At 48.2% G+C, this 21,045-nt stretch overlaps 1 protein-coding gene across 1 annotated transcript in view; it reads left to right on the top strand.

Moving 5' to 3' along the window:
- The window catches only part of AHCYL2 (adenosylhomocysteinase like 2), an 82,300-nt gene extending 62,364 nt beyond the window's left edge, over window positions 1-19,936 (top strand). Inside the window, exons 5-17 of the mRNA XM_063308661.1 lie at window positions 683-785; window positions 948-1,042; window positions 6,463-6,569; window positions 8,280-8,396; window positions 11,431-11,494; window positions 12,683-12,771; window positions 14,933-15,003; window positions 15,284-15,378; window positions 16,953-17,051; window positions 17,240-17,308; window positions 18,974-19,052; window positions 19,499-19,619; window positions 19,767-19,936. Coding sequence (XP_063164731.1) covers window positions 683-785; window positions 948-1,042; window positions 6,463-6,569; window positions 8,280-8,396; window positions 11,431-11,494; window positions 12,683-12,771; window positions 14,933-15,003; window positions 15,284-15,378; window positions 16,953-17,051; window positions 17,240-17,308; window positions 18,974-19,052; window positions 19,499-19,619; window positions 19,767-19,773 — 1,116 coding nt within the window. The 3' untranslated portion in view covers window positions 19,774-19,936. The remainder of the gene's footprint in view (window positions 1-682; window positions 786-947; window positions 1,043-6,462; window positions 6,570-8,279; window positions 8,397-11,430; window positions 11,495-12,682; window positions 12,772-14,932; window positions 15,004-15,283; window positions 15,379-16,952; window positions 17,052-17,239; window positions 17,309-18,973; window positions 19,053-19,498; window positions 19,620-19,766) is intronic.
- The last annotated feature ends 1,109 nt before the right edge of the window (window positions 19,937-21,045 follow it).

Below are 21,045 nucleotides of genomic sequence, written 5' to 3' on the forward strand. Positions count from 1 at the left end.
CTACCTGAAGAGTGAGTAGTATAGCTGGTTTTGAAAAGGAGAAAGTGGAAGCAAAATTTAGGCATCCACAATTCTAACTTTTGGGAGGAAATTAATATTCCAGAATGGAGGGTTCTTAAGCTATCATTTATCTTTTTACATCCAGCCAATTTGACAACCATATAAAATGAGCTATTGGTACTTAAAATACCCTTAAGTATGTGCATGATCTATGCAAAAACAGAAAATAAAAATAACCTTAACCACACACACAGCTCACAATTTGTAATGGTTGCCTATCCTAAAGTACTCTCAGACTCACAAGCAAGAGCTTGAATAAAATCTGGTTTATTTAAGAATAGTATGCAAGTACAAAGAAAGCTGAGAATGAGCAGAAGCGCGCCAAATACAAACTAAAAACCCTCGGTGCGAACGTGATCCCTCCCCCTTCGTTCAACTGTTTCAAATTCCCCATCCCAGGTGCTCCTAACGAGTTCTGCTAATCAACGGGCAAAAAGGACCTTGAACACAAACGATAACCCAAACACATTCCACCCCAATGAATAGAGATAGAAAGCCTGGTACAAGGTCTCCCAGCAGCTCCCTCCCAACCGGAACGCACGTCAGCACCATGGCATGCGAAACGTTACGATGTACATTGAACATTGCAACGATGAACATGACACAATTCTCCTTGATCCAGGTTCTCATGGAAACTCTTGGTGCCTTGGGGGCTCAGTGCCGGTGGGCTGCCTGCAACATCTACTCCACCCTCAACGAAGTGGCGGCTGCCCTGGCTGAGAGCGGTAAGGATTTGTCTTTTCACTGTGCTCAAGGGGTGCCTAAAATAAGGTTTGGGTGCTTGGGTGAAAGCAGTTCAGCAAACAGTGGAATGATCTTCCGGGGTAGCTGGGTGAAGGGCGACGAACCTTCTGCCCACCGAAAGGCACTTCCTTTTTCTTTTCCAGGGTTCCCTGTCTTTGCCTGGAAGGGAGAATCCGAGGATGATTTCTGGTGGTGTATTGATCGCTGTGTCAATGTCGAAGGGTGGCAGCCGAACATGGTGAGTCCCTGCGACAACCTGGAGTTGGAAGAATGAGGAGCAAAGGGGGCTGGACCTGTTCTGTTGGACTGGAAAGAGAGGGGTGCCCATTTTTCTCCTTAAAAACCTCCCCAAACAAGAAATACCAGCCTGGTTTTGGGGCGCATTTTGGTGCATTTTGCCTCTTAACCCCAGGCCAGCATTCATTCCAAAAAAGGTCCACGTTTGGGAGGCTCTGGGCATTACAGAAGATACATGGCTTGTCCTTTTCCACCGTATTTAACTGAACTTCCAATTCCGCCTTCCCCAAGCTGGTGTGCTCCAAATGTGTTGGGCCTTTTACTCCCATTAATGCCCAACCACGCCAACGTGGGCATTCGGTTTGGGTAAAATTGCTGTAGGTGCATCTGAAATTGCTCTGCTCGGACTGAAATTTTGGGATGACAGTGAGGCATTATAGCAAAATTTGATATTGTTTTCATTTGAAACGGCTTGTTTTATTTTCTCTGGGTGGGGGTGATGTGTTCCGAAAGAGAGCAGTGAAGAACAGAATGCTTTGTGTCCACCAGAACAGTGCAGGTCATGCAGTGTTTCCATGCGCTGTGTGGAACAAAGAGGAGGGAGATCCTGAACATCCTTCTTAGCCTGGTACCTCAGACAGATTGGGGAGGCTTGTAGTAAGACTTCCGTAATGTTGGAAGACAGTGCAGTTGTTCTGTTTGTCCTCAGTGCTTTCTTGATCCTAAACCTTGCTACACGTAATCCTCACTTAACAACCATTTGTTTAGTGATGGTTCAGACTTACGATGGTGCTGAAAAAAATCAACTTGCAACCGTCACAGCATCCCTGCGGCCACTTGATCGCGATTTGGGCACTTGGCAACTGGTCTGCATTTACGACTGTTGCGGTGTCCCATGGTCATATGATCGTCATTTTCAACCGTCCTGGCCAGCTTCTGGCAAGCAAAATCATGGGGAACCATGTGATTCGCTTAACAGCCACGTGGTTTGCTTAACACCCACAGTAATTTGCTTAACAACCACCACAAAAAAGGTTGTAAAATTGGGTCAGATTCACTTAATGTCCGCTTTGCTTAGCAACCAAAATTCCAGTCCCAATTGTGGTCGTTAAGCGAGGACTACCTGTATGGCAAGCAAGAAGCGCACAGCTTCTGTCCTCCCAACGGCAGAAACAAGTGGAAGTATCATGTTTTGTGGCTAGTTCACATTTTTTGCCAGCTCCAACTTTAGGAGAAGAGGGTATCTCTTCTCAACTGGAAGATGGCAGCAAAAATGTTCCTTTGCTGGAATGCTTTGCAATGTAAGACTTGCAGTTTGGCACCAGATCAAGGAAGGCATGCTGAAGGGACCCCCATCCTCATCCTCATCGCGTGGCTTAACACTCAGGAAAAGGAAGGGAGAGCAGCTGATCAAACCAGACGCTGCTGCAAGGATAGAAACTCTGGCAGAACGCTGTTCCTCATGATTGTGTGATCTTACACAGAAGCCACTCTAGGTGCATCAGGGCGTCAACTTTTTCGGCCCAAGAGCCACACTTCCCCTTTCAGAAGCAGGCCGCGCTCCCAAAAGGAAGGAGGCTCAGGACCAAGAAGGGACTTTAAAGTTAATTAGAATTAAGTCATCCATTACACAGCAAATTTATATAGCCACCCTTCTTATCCAAAAACTCTGGGTGACAGAATAAACACAGACAAAAAAACAAGCAGTTAAAAAGGCATACTTGAGGCCCCCTTACAAATTCTGTAAAGCAGAAAAATCAAAGACACATACTGGGCTCCACTAACATCCCAGTCCCAATGTCTGAGGAAATTTATTAAAGGATATGCTGTATGAAATATTGAATGCGTCTACACCCCATTCGGGTATCAAATCGTTTCCCATTTTTTCATATTAAAACTGAACAGTGGCGGGGTTTGGGTCACTTCGATGAGGCTGCTGGATCCAGGCTGCAAAAATGCCCTTGGCCATCAGATGGCAATGAGTTGTTCAGAGTGCTTGGTATCTCCTTGCTGCCATCCGGTGGCATTTAGCAGCTGCCATGATTTCGGAGGTGCGCTGAAGGTTTTTAATTGCTGCAGACAACCTCAGGCTTCAGGTTGCCCCTCTCTTTCCCAGGGCAAACTATTCTGCAGGGGCTTTCAGCAGCCTGAAAATATGCCTGCTGCCTCAGATGGTTTAATTGAGATTTTCCAGGCCTCTGCCGGGGGGCTTCTACAGGCCAATATGCCTGCAGTTCCAGAGGTCCCTTTAGCGGAGAGGAGAGAGCAGCGTCAGAGCGGGTGAAGGAGCAGCCCAGCCACTAACCTTGAACAGGGTTAGGCTCCCCTTCCCTAGAGCTGGATTGCCCCCTGCCAGGGATGCTGAAGTGCACTCTGTTCTGAGCCCAGAGTTGGACTGGGTGACTGCAGAGACCTCCAACTCACACATTCTCTGATTCTCAAGTCACAGTAGATGTTGGTTAGGCATAATGATGGTGTTAATGTGCTTATTACTTACTTTGCATATATTATTTGGAGAAAAAAATACATAATTACAGCACAGGGCTAGAGGTGAACCTTGGGAGCCCCTGGGGGCCTTTGAGCCTTGGATTATTGAGGAGGTGGGATTGAACTGGGAAGGGGGCAGGTGCTGTGAAAGGTTAACGAGAATCCTTGGACAGGGCGGCTGACCAGAACACAATGTTCCCGTGGTGCCGGGCCAGGAGGTCGACTTGTGCTGGGTGCAGACACAATTAGATGTTAATCTTCTTGCGAGGGAAATGGCTGGCAGATCCAGAGGTAGAGCAGCTGCTTTTGAATCACCAAGAATCTCATACTTCATGGGGAAGAGGGTGGGCAGAAGACAATGAGGCAACAAACTGCCCGGAGTTCCTCTTCTGGGGGGAGATGGGCGGTGGCAAACTTTGAAAAACAAATACATAAATAAATCTAAGTTTACCACCCTGTTAAGACCAGATCCTGCTTTCCACTCCAGCAGTCAGAGACAGGATCTCCAGAGGATAAATAGCTCTTGCTCCCTCCTAAACTGGAGCAGGTGGAGCTGGCTTCCCTGAATGAAGGCTCTGCAAGAAGCCTGATGGCTTTTGAAGATTCCCCAAGCTCACTGCAGCTTCTTCTCGTTCTTTCCGTGCTCCTGGTGCCAGTTAAGCTTCGGCATCCCAGGATGGCGATCCATCTTTTCTCAGTCTCTCTTAAAGTGGTGCCCCCCAAACTGTTAGACCAAAGGAAGATGAAGACTCCCTCTAGGCACACTCAACTCTTGGGGACTTCATAGACATGTCCAGGAGCTACCCCGGTTCAACCTCCACTTTGCTTTTTTGAGATAAAGGTCAACTGAGTGTTAGATCACAAAGTGTGTAACCCCACCAAGTTGACCATGGGAGATGTTCTAGTCCCACTTGACCAGAAAACATCTTGTTGGGAAAAGCTGTTTTTACAGGGTGGGGTAATTGGCTTGAATTGTGCCATCTTGCCCTTCTAAGGGAGAACCTGCTCTTTCCACCAATTTTAGCCTCTCCTTGGTTCGTTGACTCCCCAGAGTCAAATTCTAAGCTGAAAGCCCATCAGAGAAGGACTTGCGTATCTTTGTGAAGTGGCTGTGCTTGGCCCCGTGTTGGCTGTGCCATCTGTAGACAAGTGCAGCATCAAGATGGGGGCACTGAGATCACGCCAGGCTCTTGTGCTGGCAGAAGGACCCCCCTTCTTCCTCCCCAGCAACCAGCAAATTTGGGCTGCAGTCCATGTTCGTCTTTCCCAGAAAAGATCAGGGAGAGCTTGCCAAAAAAAATATTGCTGTTTTAGCCTATTAGGGTACTTCAAGAAGGAAAAGTGGATTATGCAACATTCTTAATTAACTGAAGATTAATGAGCTGGAGCCTTGATTGTGGGGGCGGGTGGGTGGAACGAGCGTTGCTCTGCAGAGTTTATGCAACGCTGTTAATCCGTTGTCTGAAGACAGCATGATCCGAGCAAAGGACCGGGAACTGGGGGGCGTTTCCCTGTGGTGAGCTTTAAGTATTGTCCCTGCCAGGAAGGATGTGCTCTGCAGCCCACCCACCCCCCACCCGCAAAGGAGGAGAGGTGTTTGGATTTCAGCTTCCTGACTTGATGCTCCGATTTCATTTCTTAAATTGCCCAGCTTCTGTCCCCATGCATGTGTGCACATTTCCTCAACACCATTTGTGGAGCATCCCAGTCAAAAAACCTCTAGAGTAGGGTTTCTCAATCTTGGCAACTTGAAGACACGTGGACTTCAACTCCCAGAATTCCCCAGCCAGCCTTGCTTCAAGTTGCCATGGTTGAGAAACACTGCTCTTGACCCTGAAAAAGCCCTGGAAGGATTTTGATGTTCCTTCACAGCTGTGGACTCCCACTTCACCCTTTCTCAGTTGGGGTGACTCTGCAGACTACAGGATTATGGGAGATTCACTCCACACAGCTGGAGGGCACCAGCTTGGGGAAGGCTGCCCTCCCTTTGATCAGCCTTTGGCCTCAGCAGCAATTGTTTTTTTCTTGCAGGAGCCTTCAGAATATATTATAAACCTGTATTTTGGCCTGCCCCTGAAAAAACTGGAGTGGGGGACATAATCCCGTTCCTGGATCGTGAAGCCCTCTGAACAGTCACTCACGCCCTGGTTATCTCCCACATAGACTACTGCAATGCGCTCTACATGGGGCTACCCCTGAAGAGTATCCGGAAGCTTCAGCTGGTCCAAAATGCAGCCATGCGGGCTATTTTTGGTGCCCCCAGAAGGGCACATGTAACACCGTTGCTGCAAGAGCTGCACTGGGTGCCAGTTTGCTTCTGGGTCCAATTCAAGGTGTTGGTTATTACCTTTAAAGCCCTACATGGCATGGGGCCAGGTTACCTGAGGGACCATCTCATCCCCATTACATTGGCCCGCCCCACCCGATCATCCAGAGAGGGCATGTTACGGACCCCGTCCATAAGAGAATTTCTTCTGGCGGGGTCCAGGAAATGGGCCTTCTCTGTGGTGGCCCCTGCTCTCTGGAATATCTTGCCCCCGGAGGTGAGGCAGGCCCCTTCACTCCTGACCTTCCGGAAGGCCCTGGTTCTGCTGTCTCGCCTGGGGCCGGAAAGTGAATAACCATTCTTGGGGATGGCTCGCACCCTAGAGTCCCTCCCACCAGCCTGGATTTTACATCTCTCTTGGATTTTATTTATTTATTGTGTTTTATCATAATTGTTTTATGTGATTTTAATGTTTAAGTTTTATGTGGGATTTTATTGTAAACCACCCAGAGGCCCTCTTCTGGGGGAGATGGGTGGTGGCTAAATTTGAGTAATAAATAATAAATAAAATAAATAATAATAATAGTAATAGTAATAATACTTTCAAGCCTGTTGTCATAGCAACACAGTCACATTTGCCTGTGGACAATAACCCTTTTGTCTTGCAGATCCTGGATGATGGTGGGGATCTCACACACTGGATCTATAAGAAGTACCCAAACATGTTCAAGAAAATCAAGGGCATTGTAGAAGAGAGCGTTACCGGTGTTCATAGGTAATGCATCTGAGCTGGTGGTGGGGAGACATGGTACCCTTAGCCTATTGGGGGCCTTTCTTGGTAGAACCAGGAGTACTCCTTGGAGGAGCGTCTTGCCTGAACACCACTCACTGAGACAGATGAGGATTTTTGTGCCTTCCAATGGAAAAGTAAATGGAAGTACTTTAAAGAGAATCAGTTTGGTCTAGTGGTCAAGGCGCCAGGCTAGAAACCAGGAGACTGAGAGTTCTAGTCCCGCCTTAGGCATGAAAAACCAGCTGGGTGACTTTGGGCCAGTCCTTCTCTCTCAGCCCAACCCACCTCACAGGGTGGTGGTTGTGGGGAAAATAGGAGGAGGAAGGAGTATTAAGTACGTTCCCTGCCTGGAGTTATTTATAAAAATAATAAAGGCAGAATAAAAAAAAATCTAAAAAAAAAGAAATTAAGTTTGGGTACAAAATCATATTTAAAGCACTTACTGAATTTTTCAGCTCCCCAAGCATTGGATTGTCATTTACTCCACCTTCAAACCGCACCAAAGGGGTTGTGCTAGGATCTGAGTTGCCATTTGTAGTATTTAAGATAGAGCCTGGATCCTCAGTTAGGGATGCTCTTTGTGGAGCACTAACCTTTCTGCCAGAGAAACACAGTGGTGCTGGTGTGCTTTGCTGTAAAATGTGTGAGCTTTGTACAAAACATAGGTTCATGCGCCCATTCTGTACTGTGCGCTGAACTGAATCTGGAGCTCCTGTTTTTCACAAAACTCCACTTTTATCAGCAGCGGAAGAGCTGTTGGCTGCACTAATTCAGACTGATCTCTTTGGTCAAGTTTGGTGGTTGAATCACATCTCTGCATCCTAAATGCAAAATTACTACAAGTGGGAGAGGAAGAGATCATGCTTCAGAAATAAATGCTCCTGGGGAGGTCTTGCAGTCTCAGAAGTGTGTATTCTGGGGTGGTGAGTTTGATAGCAGCTCCAAAAGGAAAGTCTAAGAAAGTTTTCAGAGTGGGATCAAAGTTGTGATAAACACAACGCCTGCCTTCTAACTGGTCCATGTGTCTTCTGTCTGCCTCATCACAAACTGTTGTGGATGATTCTGCATTTTTGGAAAATGCAGAGTGTAGATAAGTGCATGTTGGCATCCCCCCAACGTTGTACTTTCAAGCCCTGGCACCTGAGCGTCCTGGCAGCATCCTGGTTAGGAAAGGCAAGGCAGGAAACACTGTTGTGGTTTTTGAACTGCCAACATTGAACGGAGAGCATACTTTGACTCTGCACAACACTCAAGTGAATGAACCCATTTTCTGGGATCACACCGTACAGTGAATCGTGAGCTAATCCAAGATCTGAGATTACACAATGTGCTACACCCAGAAACACTAATAACTAAGGTTAGCATGTGGTGCGAAGGCAGCCACTGGGTCTTTTAAGTGATCTGGCGAAGTGTGTGGTGCAAATCCAGCCACTCACTCTTACAGAATATTGCAGGTTTTAACGCTCAAGACTTCTAGACCTTCAAATAGGCCACACCCATTCCCCTTTGGGGAAGAAAGCATGTAAACTGATTCTCTGCTTTGAGAGTCAACGTACAGGTTTACTGTTCATAGTCGTGGCAGGACAATTACCTGGACCAATTGCGTGCCATCCTGGAAGCCTGAGGAGCAGTAGAGAGAATGGTGGGAACCTGTCGCCCTCCTCCTGATTCTGTTTTTCAACTTGTTTGCAGGTTGTACCAACTCTCGAAGGCTGGCAAGCTTTGTGTCCCAGCAATGAATGTCAATGATTCAGTCACCAAGCAGAAGTTCGACAACTTGTATTGCTGCCGAGAATCTATTCTGGACGGGTAGGTCTCCTGCTGTGAAAGCCTTCCCTGAATGTTCTTAGGTAGAGACTAGATGAGAGCATGCCCCCAAGAAGGCAGCCTCTGAAGACAGAGGAAGCGGGGCCACGCAGGGCAGGTTTTCTGCACCAACAGTCACACAGGGCCACCCTCCTTTTGGGTGATTTCCAAAGCAATCAGTTGGCCTGAACCATTTGAACATTCAGCAGACTGTCATAGGGTGGAGTATGTTGGGCTGATCCCACAGGGCTGCAGAGTCCCTTCAGGAAACTACGGCAATGGCCCAATGTGGCATTGTCTTCATCCAATCTTACCAAGTTGTATGAGCTGATCAAAACAAGAAAAATAATGCCTGTGCTGTTTTTCTTAAGCTTGAACATTCATCAATTTGTCTCTTGGCTTATCTCTGTTTCCAAGTAACTAAAATTCTCTGAGTAACATGCAGCCTGTTAAAGGATGGCATCAAAAAGAACTATATACATTTATAAATTTATAATTTATAAATTGATATATAACTATATAAAAGCAATAATATTTAGTCTTGTGGCTTGCAGTTCATCTTTTTTTAACCCAGAAGCGTTAGGTATTAACAAAAAGCTCTCAAATGAAGAAATCCCCCCACCCACCCATACACCTGCCAAGTAGGTGAGGGTTCCTGCTAGCCCTGGGGACCCAGCCACCTTCGGTAGTAAGTGGCAGTAAATAGGCCAGATTAGTTTTGGCACTGAAGAACCTAGATCTGATCAATTATTCCACTTCAGGTTTAAGCAGAGCTTCACAGGTTCCAGCACACACAGGAGCTCTCTGCACAAGAAAAAGTGTTTATTTAATCAACTTATACAGCTGCACATCTTCCAACAGTGACTCTGCATGGCTAAGAAAATTAAAAACTCAGTAGAAACGGAACAGTAATAATAACAGCAACAACAAACTACCCAGAGCATATAGGACATACCATGGAAAACACTTGGCTAAAACTTTTATTTCCAATATGCTGGTTTTCCTATGGAGACCAGCTGCCTGTAGACTGTCGCACGAGCATCCACAAGATGATACAGGCAAATTACTTAATTACGTAAACAAAAAGGTGAATTCAGATCTATCACATGAATGCAAAGTCAGCTGTGATACCAGCAGCATAGGAATTCCCACTGGATTGTTTATGACTGTGTTTCTCAACCGTGGCAACTTGAAGATGTGTGGTCTTCAACTCCCAGAATTCCCCAGACAGCCATGCTGTGAGAAACACTGGTTTACTACTTGGTTGCATGGCAAGGAAATGGTAATATAAGTGAAAAGTAGCTTCTTCAGAGACTCTCTCGCATTATTTCTGTCTGCCCAGTGAGATCCAACAGGGCAGGTGTGCTTCGTGTCCCATCCATTAAGCAATGTCATCTAGTGAGACCTAGAAAGCACAGTTTCTCTGGCCTGGCACCTGCTGTCTGGAATAGCATCTAACTCTGCAAGCTTTTAGATGTTCTTTAAAAACCTGCTCTGCTCATTCCCCCGGCTCTGGGATAGGTCAGTGGCGTCTCTGCTGATGAGTTTGTTGGCTTGGGTTGTGATCCGTGTTCCCCCTCCTTTAAGTGATGTTCTTTCTGGTTCTCTGTTGTTTTTAGATATGGTTGGGGCTTTAATTGTATGCCGCCCGGAGTTGGCTTTGAGATGGAGTGGCCTGAGAAATTGAAATCATAAATAAATAAAAGAAATTGGGCTTGGTCCTCATAAAATTGGACACCAGAAACTGGAGCAGCATTGCTACTTAGTCCCTTGAAAATGGTTGAAAATGGGAAACGAGTCGCTCTCTCCCTGCACTGTTAACCTGTTTTCCTCCTCTGCTAAAAATAGATCAAAATATAGGGCATGGTTGCAGCAAGGCCAAGCAGAAGGGGGTTCACTCTAAAAGTGTGTTCTGGTGCAAAGTAAGTGTATTTTGGGTGGCCGTCTTGTAGATCACCTGGCAGAAATTAGGACATCATGGAAAACCCAGAGTCCGTGATTATCAGAATCCACAAGGATATCCCTCAGGAGATTTAGGGGCACAAACGCAGGTTCAGAATTAACCAAAATAAAGGCAAGAGGCTGTAATACATGCTCTTATTCAGCTTATTAAAAGAATAGGAAGGAAGAGAACATTCCTAAAGACAGCTGATTAGAGGGATGGCTTCATGTAATGGTATGTGGGAATGACCTTGGGAGATGGGGCAAAGAGATGGTGCCAAGGGAATGGTCAGATAAGAGAGGGCTTAGCCCCGCAGCTGGATAGTGGGTGGAGCAAGAGGCTCAGGAGAGACCCTCCCTAGTTTCTCGGGCTGTAAAGGAAACGGGAGAATTATACTTTCAGACTTGCAAGATTCTGTTAATATACCCTTACAATAAAGTAGAATTAGCTCATCTGGTCATGTTTCCTTTCTGATCTACCTGGTAAGGCTGGCCCTTCCTTTGGTTTAGCTTTTTAAACTCTCAGATCCAGTGGCTTGCAAGAGGCAGCCTGGCACTTACTGTATTGCTCATCCTAAGCTTCCTGTTACTTACACTGTTACTGCAGGTTGATCCCCTTTCCTCCCCTGGCCCTGATTCCTCATTGTCCAGTTCCAGCTGTTTCTAGAAATGACCTTCCCAGGTTATTTGCACACCTAAAAAGCAGATTCTTCTGTATAGGAACACGCGGGTAATGCACCGCCGTGATCTGACTGGGTATTTCAGTTTATCCTGCAGTCTGCAAAGAACAGGGGCAAAATGCAGAACCTTTCATGCCTGTGTTCGAGGCAGCCATCACACATGACCACCAGATTGCAGCAGTGAAATCTTTCTGCAGTGGGAATTATGTCACGTTGGTATTTTGTAAGCTCCGCTTGCCACAAGTGTGCTATTTTGGCTTTGTACAGCTCAGCACAAATCTTCAACATCAGTTCTGTGTCTGGCTATAACTGTAAGTTCACAAATTCAGAAACTTAATATTGGTGTTCCTGCCTTCTTGAAATCCTTCAGAGAATAATTTCTGGACTTCTGCCCCTCTCTCTGTTTTCCTTCCCAGTCTTAAAAGGACAACTGATATGATGTTTGGAGGAAAGCAAGTGGTGGTCTGTGGCTACGGAGAGGTGAGTCTGGACCGTTTGCCTTCACTTCTTTTCAAGAAAAGATTGGACAACCATTGGTCCGAGGTGGTGTGAGGATTCCTGCCTTGGGCTTAGGCAGGGGGTTGGACTAGAAGACCTCCAAGGTCCCTTCCAACCCTAGGAGTCTATGATCCTATGAAATTAAGCACAGTGTGACAGGAGAGAGGTTTTCCTTCAGAGGTGACAACGGTACTGCGAATGACTGCAGCAGCTCTAGGGAAGATGTTCTTGGCATGAACTTTCGAATCTACCTTGCAGCCCATGAGTATTTCTACTCAGTGGCAAGAGTAGCCTTCTGATCTGTGTGATCATGGATGGTGATGTACGAGATAACATGCTGTCAAGATCAGGATGCAGCCACCATCACACAGAAAGATGCCATGGAAACCGCTCTCTTCTTCTGGATAGGACATCTGCCACGTACCTTCTGTTGAAGCAATTGCCCCAGAACACTGTTCCAGCTCATCCTGGCTTCTACAGGAGACCTGGTTTCCTCCTGTGCCCCAAATTACATACTTTTTAAACCTCCTCTTCTTTTTAATAACTTTATTAAATTTTAAAACAGATAAAATCCAACAGAAACTAATAAAGAAAGAGAAAGAGAATAGAAGTGCAGAAGAAAAAGGACAGAAATAGAAAAAGGAATAACTCCCTACTTCTTTTACAACAGATATAAGTAAAACATACATTAAACTCTTCCTCTAAGGTTACAAATAACATCCATTTTTTTCTATTGTCAACTAATACTATTAATCATCAGATCCATTTATCATAATTTCATTCTTTTCTGTTTCATGCAAAAAGGGCTTCCAATTTGCCCTAAAATTAGTCAATGACTTTTTCCTAATCAAAGCTGTCAATTTTGCCATCTCAGCCAACTTTATCAACTTTGCCATCCATTCTTCCATTCCAGAGTTTTTAAACCTCTTCTTTGGCAGAAAAATTTGCTAATGTATACTTCTCCTATGGTGATCTTTTGTAAATAAGCAGACATTTTGCTGCCAGGCCTAGACTATCCTGGGCATTCCAGGAAGGGACAGAAGATCTTTTCAGCCAACACACGATCCCTATTTTGGGCTCCTACATTGCTGCAAATGGCTTAGGAGTCTGCTGTCCTTAGGTTGCACATCTCTCGAGCCTCCTTCCTGATACTCTGCTCTCCTGTTACAGGTTGGGAAAGGGTGTTGTGCTGCCCTGAAGGCCATGGGCTCCATTGTATATGTGACCGAGATTGATCCCATTTGTGCTCTACAAGCCTGGTAAGAACCGAAAGAGCACCGCCTTGCTCTCGCTGCCTGTAACACCCCTTGCCCCTCCTAGGTCGGCCAGGGCTAGACTAAGAGGAATGGCCAGACAGATGGTGGCAGAGTCAGGGAGGGCGGTCTTGATCTGGGTCTCCATCTGAGGCTCTCGGCCCCATGTCCCATTTTAGCTCTCGTATTGGGGATGGCTGGAATTGAAGCCTGGCATGGAGCTGATGAAACCGCTTGTATTCAGCAGATGTGCTAAGCCAAGGTTTCTCCACCAGGGTTCCGTGGTACCCTCTGGTTCCGCGAGAGGTCCCTAGGGGTTCCCTGGGAGATCACGGTCTATTTAAAAAATTATTTCAAATTCAGGCAACTTCATCTTAAAGAGATAACTTTCATTCTTTGTTTTTAGTTTAAGAACACTCTTCATGCATCTATACAGGCCTACCCATGAAACGAATATAATAATTTTGTAACTTCTGGCCTATATTTCAGCCTGAATATGGATTCAGGAGTTCCCCGAGGCCTGAAAAATATTTCAAGGGTGCCTCCAGGGTCAAAAGGTGGAGAAAGGCTGGGCTAAGCCCTAGAAAAGTAACAAAGTGCTGAAGAAGACAAACGTGCCCAATTCACTGGTCTTGAAACACATCAGACCAGCTCATCATAATATCAGTTTGTTTGGTTATTTATTTTACGCCTTTACGAAGGCACAGCACCAACTAACCAACCCACCCCATAATGATCCAATTCCATCTGATAAAAATTAGTTCGTAACTTAGCAGCAAACGATAAACAGCTATTTACAACGAAGGCAACAACCAGACACAGCCATGCATGTTTACAGAACTGCCCTGTGGTCAGCAAAGCGCCCGTACGTCCATATTTAATGTAAAACACATCCCAATCTGGAGATTGCCTGTTCTTAATAAGAACAGAGCCAAGGAAACAGGCCCTCAAAAACCCATTAATCCAACAAAAGGGGCTTTAGGCCCCTTTTGGAGACCATCAGACTTTTTGCTGGTGGGCAAGGAAGGAGGGAGCTGGTGCTGGACTTGTGGGCCAATCTCTGGAGATGCAGAGCAAGGATCAGAGATAAGACATGCCTGGGAGAACTGAAGAAGCAAACAGGATTGTAGGGAGAAATAAAAGCAGGCAAATACTGAAGAAGCATAAAAGATCCAGAATAACCCAACTGGACAGTGATGGACTAAGATCCAGACGGCAGCTCTAATGTTTTTGCAGGGTGGCCCATTTATCTGTTCTAAAATTAATGTGATGCCAGTTGTCCAGAAAGATTTTGGGGCATATGGTGTAGGTGTACTTAGGGTGTACCTGCCCATAAGTCTTGAACGGCAAGCAGCTGGTACCCTTGGGTGACCCAACTTGCTGGAGGCTTCTCACAAGGCTAAACCCACACGGTTCAGACAGGGTCCTCCTTGTTCCCCAACTTCCCAGGATAGGAAGGGGACCAGTCCATGGGAGGCCTGCATCAGCGTTACTCCTTTCTCCAACCAGCAGAATCACATTTGTCAGGGCTTTAAGAATCTTAAGAAACTTTGGCCCTTTTTTTTTTTTTTTAATCGGTTCAATTGTGTCTGGTTCTTGGCGACTGCTTGGACAAGTCCCTACAATTTTTTTGGCAAAGTTTTTGGAAGTGGTTTGCCATGGCCTCCTTCTCAGGGCTGAGAGAGAGGGACTGGCCCAGGGTCACCCAGCTGGCTTTGTGCCTCAGGCGGGACTAGAACTCACCATCTCCCGGTTTCTAGCCCGGTGCCTGAACTTCGACACCCAGCCGGATCTCTTGGCCTTGTTAATCTTGCATAATAAAGCCCCATGGCAGAAGCTGAGCATTGCTTCCTGGGCAGTATTGTTACTACTGTCCAGGCCCAATCATTCAGACTTCCACCCACAGCAGATTTCTGGTTGTATTTGGGTCAGGTAGAGATGCCTTTTAAAGTCTCTTAAAGCAGGTGGTGGCTCTATACCAAATCGTTCAGCAATGAGCAGGCCTGGCTCGGTGATTTCAGCCTTACAGAACGGCAGATTGGTGGTTTCCGGCCCCAAGTTGCAAAGGGCAAGTGTTGGTTGCCCAAGATGGTGGTCTTTAGGTTGGAGTGACTTTTCTGGCTACTGGTCTCCAAATCTCAGGGTTCTGCCTCCTCCCTTGTCACAGCATGGATGGCTTCCGTCTTGTGAAACTTAATGAAGTGATTCGGCAAGTCGACATCGTTATCACCTGCACAGGTACTGGCATTGAGGATTTAGCATTCCAAAGCAAAACCCTCCCCCAGCAACCCTGAAACACTTGGTGGGAAATTGGGGTGGGGGCATGTCTCGGGAAGGGGGGGCTTGATCCAGGTCCCACCAGTTCCAGGTGGGACGTCCAAGAGAACAGCCCAGTGGCTGCTGCAGGGTGGGGATGCAGGGAAGAGATGCAGCAATGTTATTTATTGATATGTTTATTGGATTTTTAAACTGCTGCCCTCCTGGCAACTCTGTAATTATTCTCCTTTTTGTTTTATAGGCAACAAAAATGTAGTGACTAGAGAACATCTTGATAGGATGAAGAACAGTTGTATTGTTTGTAACATGGGACATTCCAACACGGAAATAGATGTGGTAAGTTGTAGCCTGCCTACCTTCCTTTTCCTTCCTTCCCCTCCCTCCCTTCCTTCCACAGCCTCCAGCTGCAGTGCAGTGTATCTCTAGAAACATGAGAGGGTTTTAAGTCTTGTCTTGCAGAGCTAGGCCGAACTGTTGGTAAAGAGCAGAGCTGCTTCTCCTGTGCGTAGCAGAGCTCAGAAAACCCTGGATGTTTGTGAGGTCCTACTGACGGATAACGCTGGGGGACTTGTAGAAAAGAAACAGAGCTACGTCCTTACTTCAGTTGGCTTTCCCCAGCCTGCCTCTTCCAGATGTGTCAAGATTGTAACTCCCATCATTTCCCCACATAGCATTTGAGGCCTGGCTAGAAGCCACCCTTGTTTCCGTCACTGGCAAGAGGCAAGGAGGAATGGTGCAAGCAGAAAGTGCCATGTATACACACCTGCACACCGGCTAAAGAGCAAAAGCTGCGCCCTCCTGGCTTGGCATAAAGCCTCCCTGCGCTTCCCAAAAGTTGCTGGTTGTCGCCTCTGATCTCCTTTCAGGCAGAATTCTGGCACACCTTTTCCCAGCACGCTTCGCAGACGAAGGCGGCGTTTCTGCCTTTACTGTTTCTAGCTTTCCCTTTGAGTAGGGAAATGGCAACCAGCCACCTTGAGAGTCTAACGTTTCTCCTCTTACACCATCTGTGCTTACAGAAAACATTCCTACGGCATTTATAGCACTTCCTTTTCATCAGTTGGTTTTCTTACCCAATAACAAATACAGCATTGTTCTGCATGTTGACATATTCTTATAATGCCCCTACGAATCTCTAAAGTGCCTCTTCTAGCATTGCTGCTCTTCACTTTCATCCCAGATCCTTTCATTCCCTTATAGATAGTCCTCACTTAACAACCATTCATTTAGTCAACGATTCGGACTTATGGCGGTGCTGAAAAACCAACTTCCGGTCGGTCCTCACACAGCCATTGCCGTGTCCCCACAGTCATGTAATCACAATTTGGGCGCTTGGCAACTGGTTCATGTTTCCGACCGTCGCAGCGTCCTGTGGTCATGTGATCTCCATTTTCAACCTTCCTGGCCAGCTTCTGGCAAGCAAAATCAATGGGGAATTGCATGATTCACAACAACCACATGGCTCGCTTAATACCCACAGTGATTTGCTTAACTGCTGCAAAAAGGGTCGGATTCGCTTAATGACCGCTTTGCTTAGCAACCAAAATTCTGGTCCCAGTTGTGGTTGTTAAGAGAGGACTACCTGTATTTTTCATGCCACTCCTTCTAGCCCAGTCTGTGAGTTTCCCACTGGGATGCCTGGTTGGCCAGTATGAAGGAAGAAGATGTGGAAGTAGAAGGGAGTCACTGGTACCAAAGCACAGAACTGGGACAGAGCGCTAGCCCCAAAGTGGCACATTTTGGCGTGCCAGGGTGTTATCTCAGACAGGAAACTGCCTAAAGTGTTTGCTCGACCTGGAACAGGTATCGAGTGGGCCTCACTCAGGCCAGGCTGTGAATGTTTGGCCGGTGCTGGTCTGTGAAGCTGCCTGGTCTGGGCTGCTCTGAAGCCTTCCCGTGCTGTCTTCTAGGCAAGCTTGCGCACCCCAGAGCTGACCTGGGAACGGGTGAGGTCTCAGGTTGACCACGTCATTTGGCCAGATGGGAAGAGAATCGTCTTGCTGGCCGAAGTAAGTGAGCCTTGCCACAGCCCGGAATAATGGGGGGGAGGGTGCACCTCAGCCGTGGGGGGGACAGGCTCCTGAGCGCCCCTGTGATGCCAAAGAGGGCCTCTTCCCGAGGGCTCAGAATACGATGGGGGGCGTTTGGGGGTCAACCTTCCAGTTTGGGTGCTGGAAGGCATTCTTCCTCCTTTCAGGGACGCCTCTTGAACCTCAGCTGTTCCACAGTGCCAACCTTTGTGCTCTCCATCACAGCCACCACCCAGGTGAGTGAGACGGGGGGGTGATTTGCCGCACGGCCATCCATCTGGCTGCGGTTGCAGATTGGTGCCATTCTCACTCCATCCCGGGCAGCCAGAAAGGTAACAGAATAACTTGGCAGACACAGTTCCCCTCTAGTGAGCAAGTCCCAGTGTGAAGCACCCGAGGAGAAGATCAGATGGGGGCCCCTGAGGCTGGATCAGAGCAAGGCCCCATCCGGCCCAGCCCTCCATGTCCCAGAGAGGCCAACAGGTGCATTGGGGAGCCCCCAGAGAGGACCCCTGCCTTGTCCACCGTGGCCCTCCAGCAGCTGGCATTTCGGGCCTTGAATCTACCTGGAGGACTCTGTCACTCCTGGTGGCATTCTGTGTTCCGGAAAATACTGCATGGTTATGATGCCTGTTTAGTGGCCTTCTGGTTGATTTATTTTCCCTCTTCTGTGAATGTGGGGATGAGTGGGTCTTCCTACATCACACAGCAGTGGATTCTGCAAGTTACTGATGTTTCTCACAATAGAATACTTTTTGTTTTTGTCCAAAATCAGTGCAAAATAGCATTCATTAGGTGGCTCCACGTTTTAATATTATTAAAGTCCTTTCTCTCTATAAAGCCCAGTTCATTTGGGCTCCTTCATAAGAGAGGCGCTCCTGGTCCCCAGTTGTACAAGTGGCTTTTTCCTTCCCTGACATCAGTATTTTTGGACAACCGGAAGTGCAGTAGCGTTCCAGATGTGGTTTCTTTGTAGAACCCTGTTGGGACACCTGCCTGTTTCTCTTCAGTCCCTTCCCCAGCCATTCCAAAACAGAATGCACCCTTGACACATGGAGCACAGCAGAGTGTTTTCCAGGGTGGCCTAAAGCTTGCTCTCTTAAACAACTTAGAGCCCAGCCCTGTGCATGAGAGAAAGTTTTTTCTCCTCCGTGCATCATGTTCCACTTCCTCATCTGCCCTTTGGTCACTCCTTTTGAGAAATCCTTTTGGAGTGTTTTCTGGGGGATGTTGGATTTTAGCCCCCTGAAGAGTTGGGGGTTGATTGAGATCAAGGGTGTGAAGAAAGTTCTCCTAGTGTTCGGGGGGCACCTGCTGAGGGACCCTTTGCTGTCTGTGCCAGCTTTTAGCCAGGGTGGGCAGGGCAGCCCAGGGCCTTGGCAGCTGTGTTTCTGCTTGGCTTCGTCAACCAGAAATGTGTGCCAAGTGTTGCTGGATGTGCCTCTTCTAACGGCTGTCTTGTGAAGAGGGGTTTGTAAGTCCTTACTGCAGACAGAAAGGGGGCCCTGCCCTTCTCTACACATTGGGAATGCTCTGCCGTGTGCACATGCTCCAGGCTAAAGAGGGGCCCCGCAGTTTGCCATGAGGCTGTGGTGGGGTGGAGTGGGAGGAACCGCAGCTCCTGGGCAGGCTGACAGTGGGGGAGTCAAAGTCCAGCACATCTGGAGCGTGCCAGGTTGCCTAATGGGCCAGCCTCCCTTCTGGGTTTTACATTCAAGCCCTCCTTTATTTCCAACGTTGATGTGAGTGAGATCCAGCTGGGGCTGAGCATCTGTTCTTTCCCATTCTGTTTCTGTTAACAAAACCCTTGCCCTTGGGGTCCCATGGGGCTTGTTGGCACCAAGGTGTGCGGGTGTCACTCAAGGCTCGGCCTCACAAAAGTTCTTTCTTGTGGTTTCCAGGCGCTGGCCCTGATCGAGCTGTACAATGCCCCCGAGGGCCGTTACAAGCAGGATGTTTACCTGCTGCCGAAGAAGATGGGTGAGCCTCCGCACTCCAGCCCTTGGGGCAGTGGGAAGATGGGCGTGGGGCTGCCCCCTCCCCTCAGAAGGCCGAAGGTGGAGCTCTTGGACGCCGCTTTCCAGAGGCCGAAGGAAGGGAGGAACTGGTTCTGCCATTTGAAGTGGAGGACGGGCCTTTGAACGGCTGCCCGGATTTGCCACCCACCGCAGCTGGGTTGGCACATCACCCAAAGGCCAGGGCGAGGACAGGAGGCCCGCCTTCCCTTCGAGGGCCAGTTCCCACCTTGCAGATCCTGGGAGGCTGACTGGGGGAGGCGTCACCCTTGCCTGGGGCTCCTTTGGACCTGCTCTTGGACTGCTGGGGGGGCCCTCGTGTGGGTGTGGGGGTGTCCATGGGTGTCCAGGAACTTGGCTTGGGATGAGGCTGTCCCCCACAGGTCTCACAGGCTGCTTCCCCCCTTGCAGATGAATACGTGGCGAGTCTTCACCTCCCCACCTTCGATGCGCATCTGACGGAACTGACGGATGAGCAGGCGAAGTACTTGGGGCTAAACAAAAACGGGCCTTTTAAACCCAACTATTACAGGTACGGACGTTTGATTTTTAAAAAATGCCCAGATGCACGGCCCGCGGGGTGCTTTTCCCCTGCCCTCCCCCCCCGACCAGCACACCCCCTCCCCACCGGCGCTTCTTCTTGCTTACCTGTTCGCTCTGCCCTTCCTCTGGCAAACAGGTATTAACCTCCTGCGGCTGCCGCTGAAAGGAAGGGGCGGACCGGATCCCAAGGCCTCCCTGGCTGCCTTGCAGGACGAACCAGCACGAGCTCCTGAACTCAGAACCAGGCTGCCCTAGTGCACAGTGTGTTAGGTTATTTATTTATTAAACTAGAATACCGTACTTGCAGCCTCTGCCCCAGTGGTGTTTTTTAAAATTGCCGTGTGACTCTGAGATGACAGACTGGGTTTTTGGGGGGTGGGTGGGAGGGGAAAAGGGGCTAGCCCACCTGCTCCCGCTGTTGCGTCTAACCCAGCGGAGTGCGGTGGGTCTTGGGGAAGGAGCCTGAGGGCATTGGGGGCCTTTGCTCTTAGCTTCCTCCACCCCCCTTGCATTTTCAAGTCATGGCAGGTTGTGAAGCGGCTGCATGTTTCTGTGGAAATCGGGGGCTACCCCACTGTTTCGAAATGGAAACACTCCTAAGTCAGATTTAGACTGACTGCGAGAAACCTGTTTGTGATTTAGCTGCTTGGGCGAGGGGGCAGCTGGCTAACTCCCCCCTCCTTTGCTGGGGCTGAGCGCCATCCTGCGAGTGTCCTTCAGCAGGCATCATTTTCGCTAAGTCCTCCCTCAGTGCTTCTGGGCCAGTAGGACTGGCCCCTTCCCTTGCTGAGCCTACCGAAGGCATCTTCCAACTGGATTCTCTGGGGTTGGCACGTCACTTACTGACCACATGACTCAGCAGACAAGCAACTTGCATGCTCCCCAGATGAAAAATGTATAAATTCACCCTTTATGTGCGAGTGTGCAACAGCGCAACACATTTCCGCTTGGCGGGATCCTCCTTGGCTTTTCAGTGTTCTAGATTTTTAGACCTCGCTGAGGCAAGTTTATGAGACATGGAGATTTAATCACGGACCTTTGTGATTGGCCTCTGTTTGGGTCCTGAATATTCATGGCCCAGAACTATCATATCCGTATTTCCCTTTTCCTGTGGGATTTCTGTGGGTTCTACTAATGCAAATCAGAAGCCCCTTGTTCATCCGAGTTTTCCAAAGATGCCATGTGTGAGGTGCCCGTCTTTTGCCCTCCTCTTTTGATCTGTCTTATGCCACTAGATTGTCCAGATGCTGCACAGGAGGGAAGCCCGCCGAACCTGGCCTCCTCGTTTGGGAATAGGGAGCCATCCCTGCAGCGCAAGGAAGTTTCAGCGCCAGCATGAGGAACTGTTGCCCTCTTCCTTGGGTCTGCTGTCAGGGTGCCTCAAGGCATTTCCTTCCACCTGCTGAGCAACCCCT

Source organism: Candoia aspera, chromosome 7, assembly GCF_035149785.1.
Source record: "Candoia aspera isolate rCanAsp1 chromosome 7, rCanAsp1.hap2, whole genome shotgun sequence".
NCBI lineage: Eukaryota > Metazoa > Chordata > Lepidosauria > Squamata > Boidae > Candoia > Candoia aspera.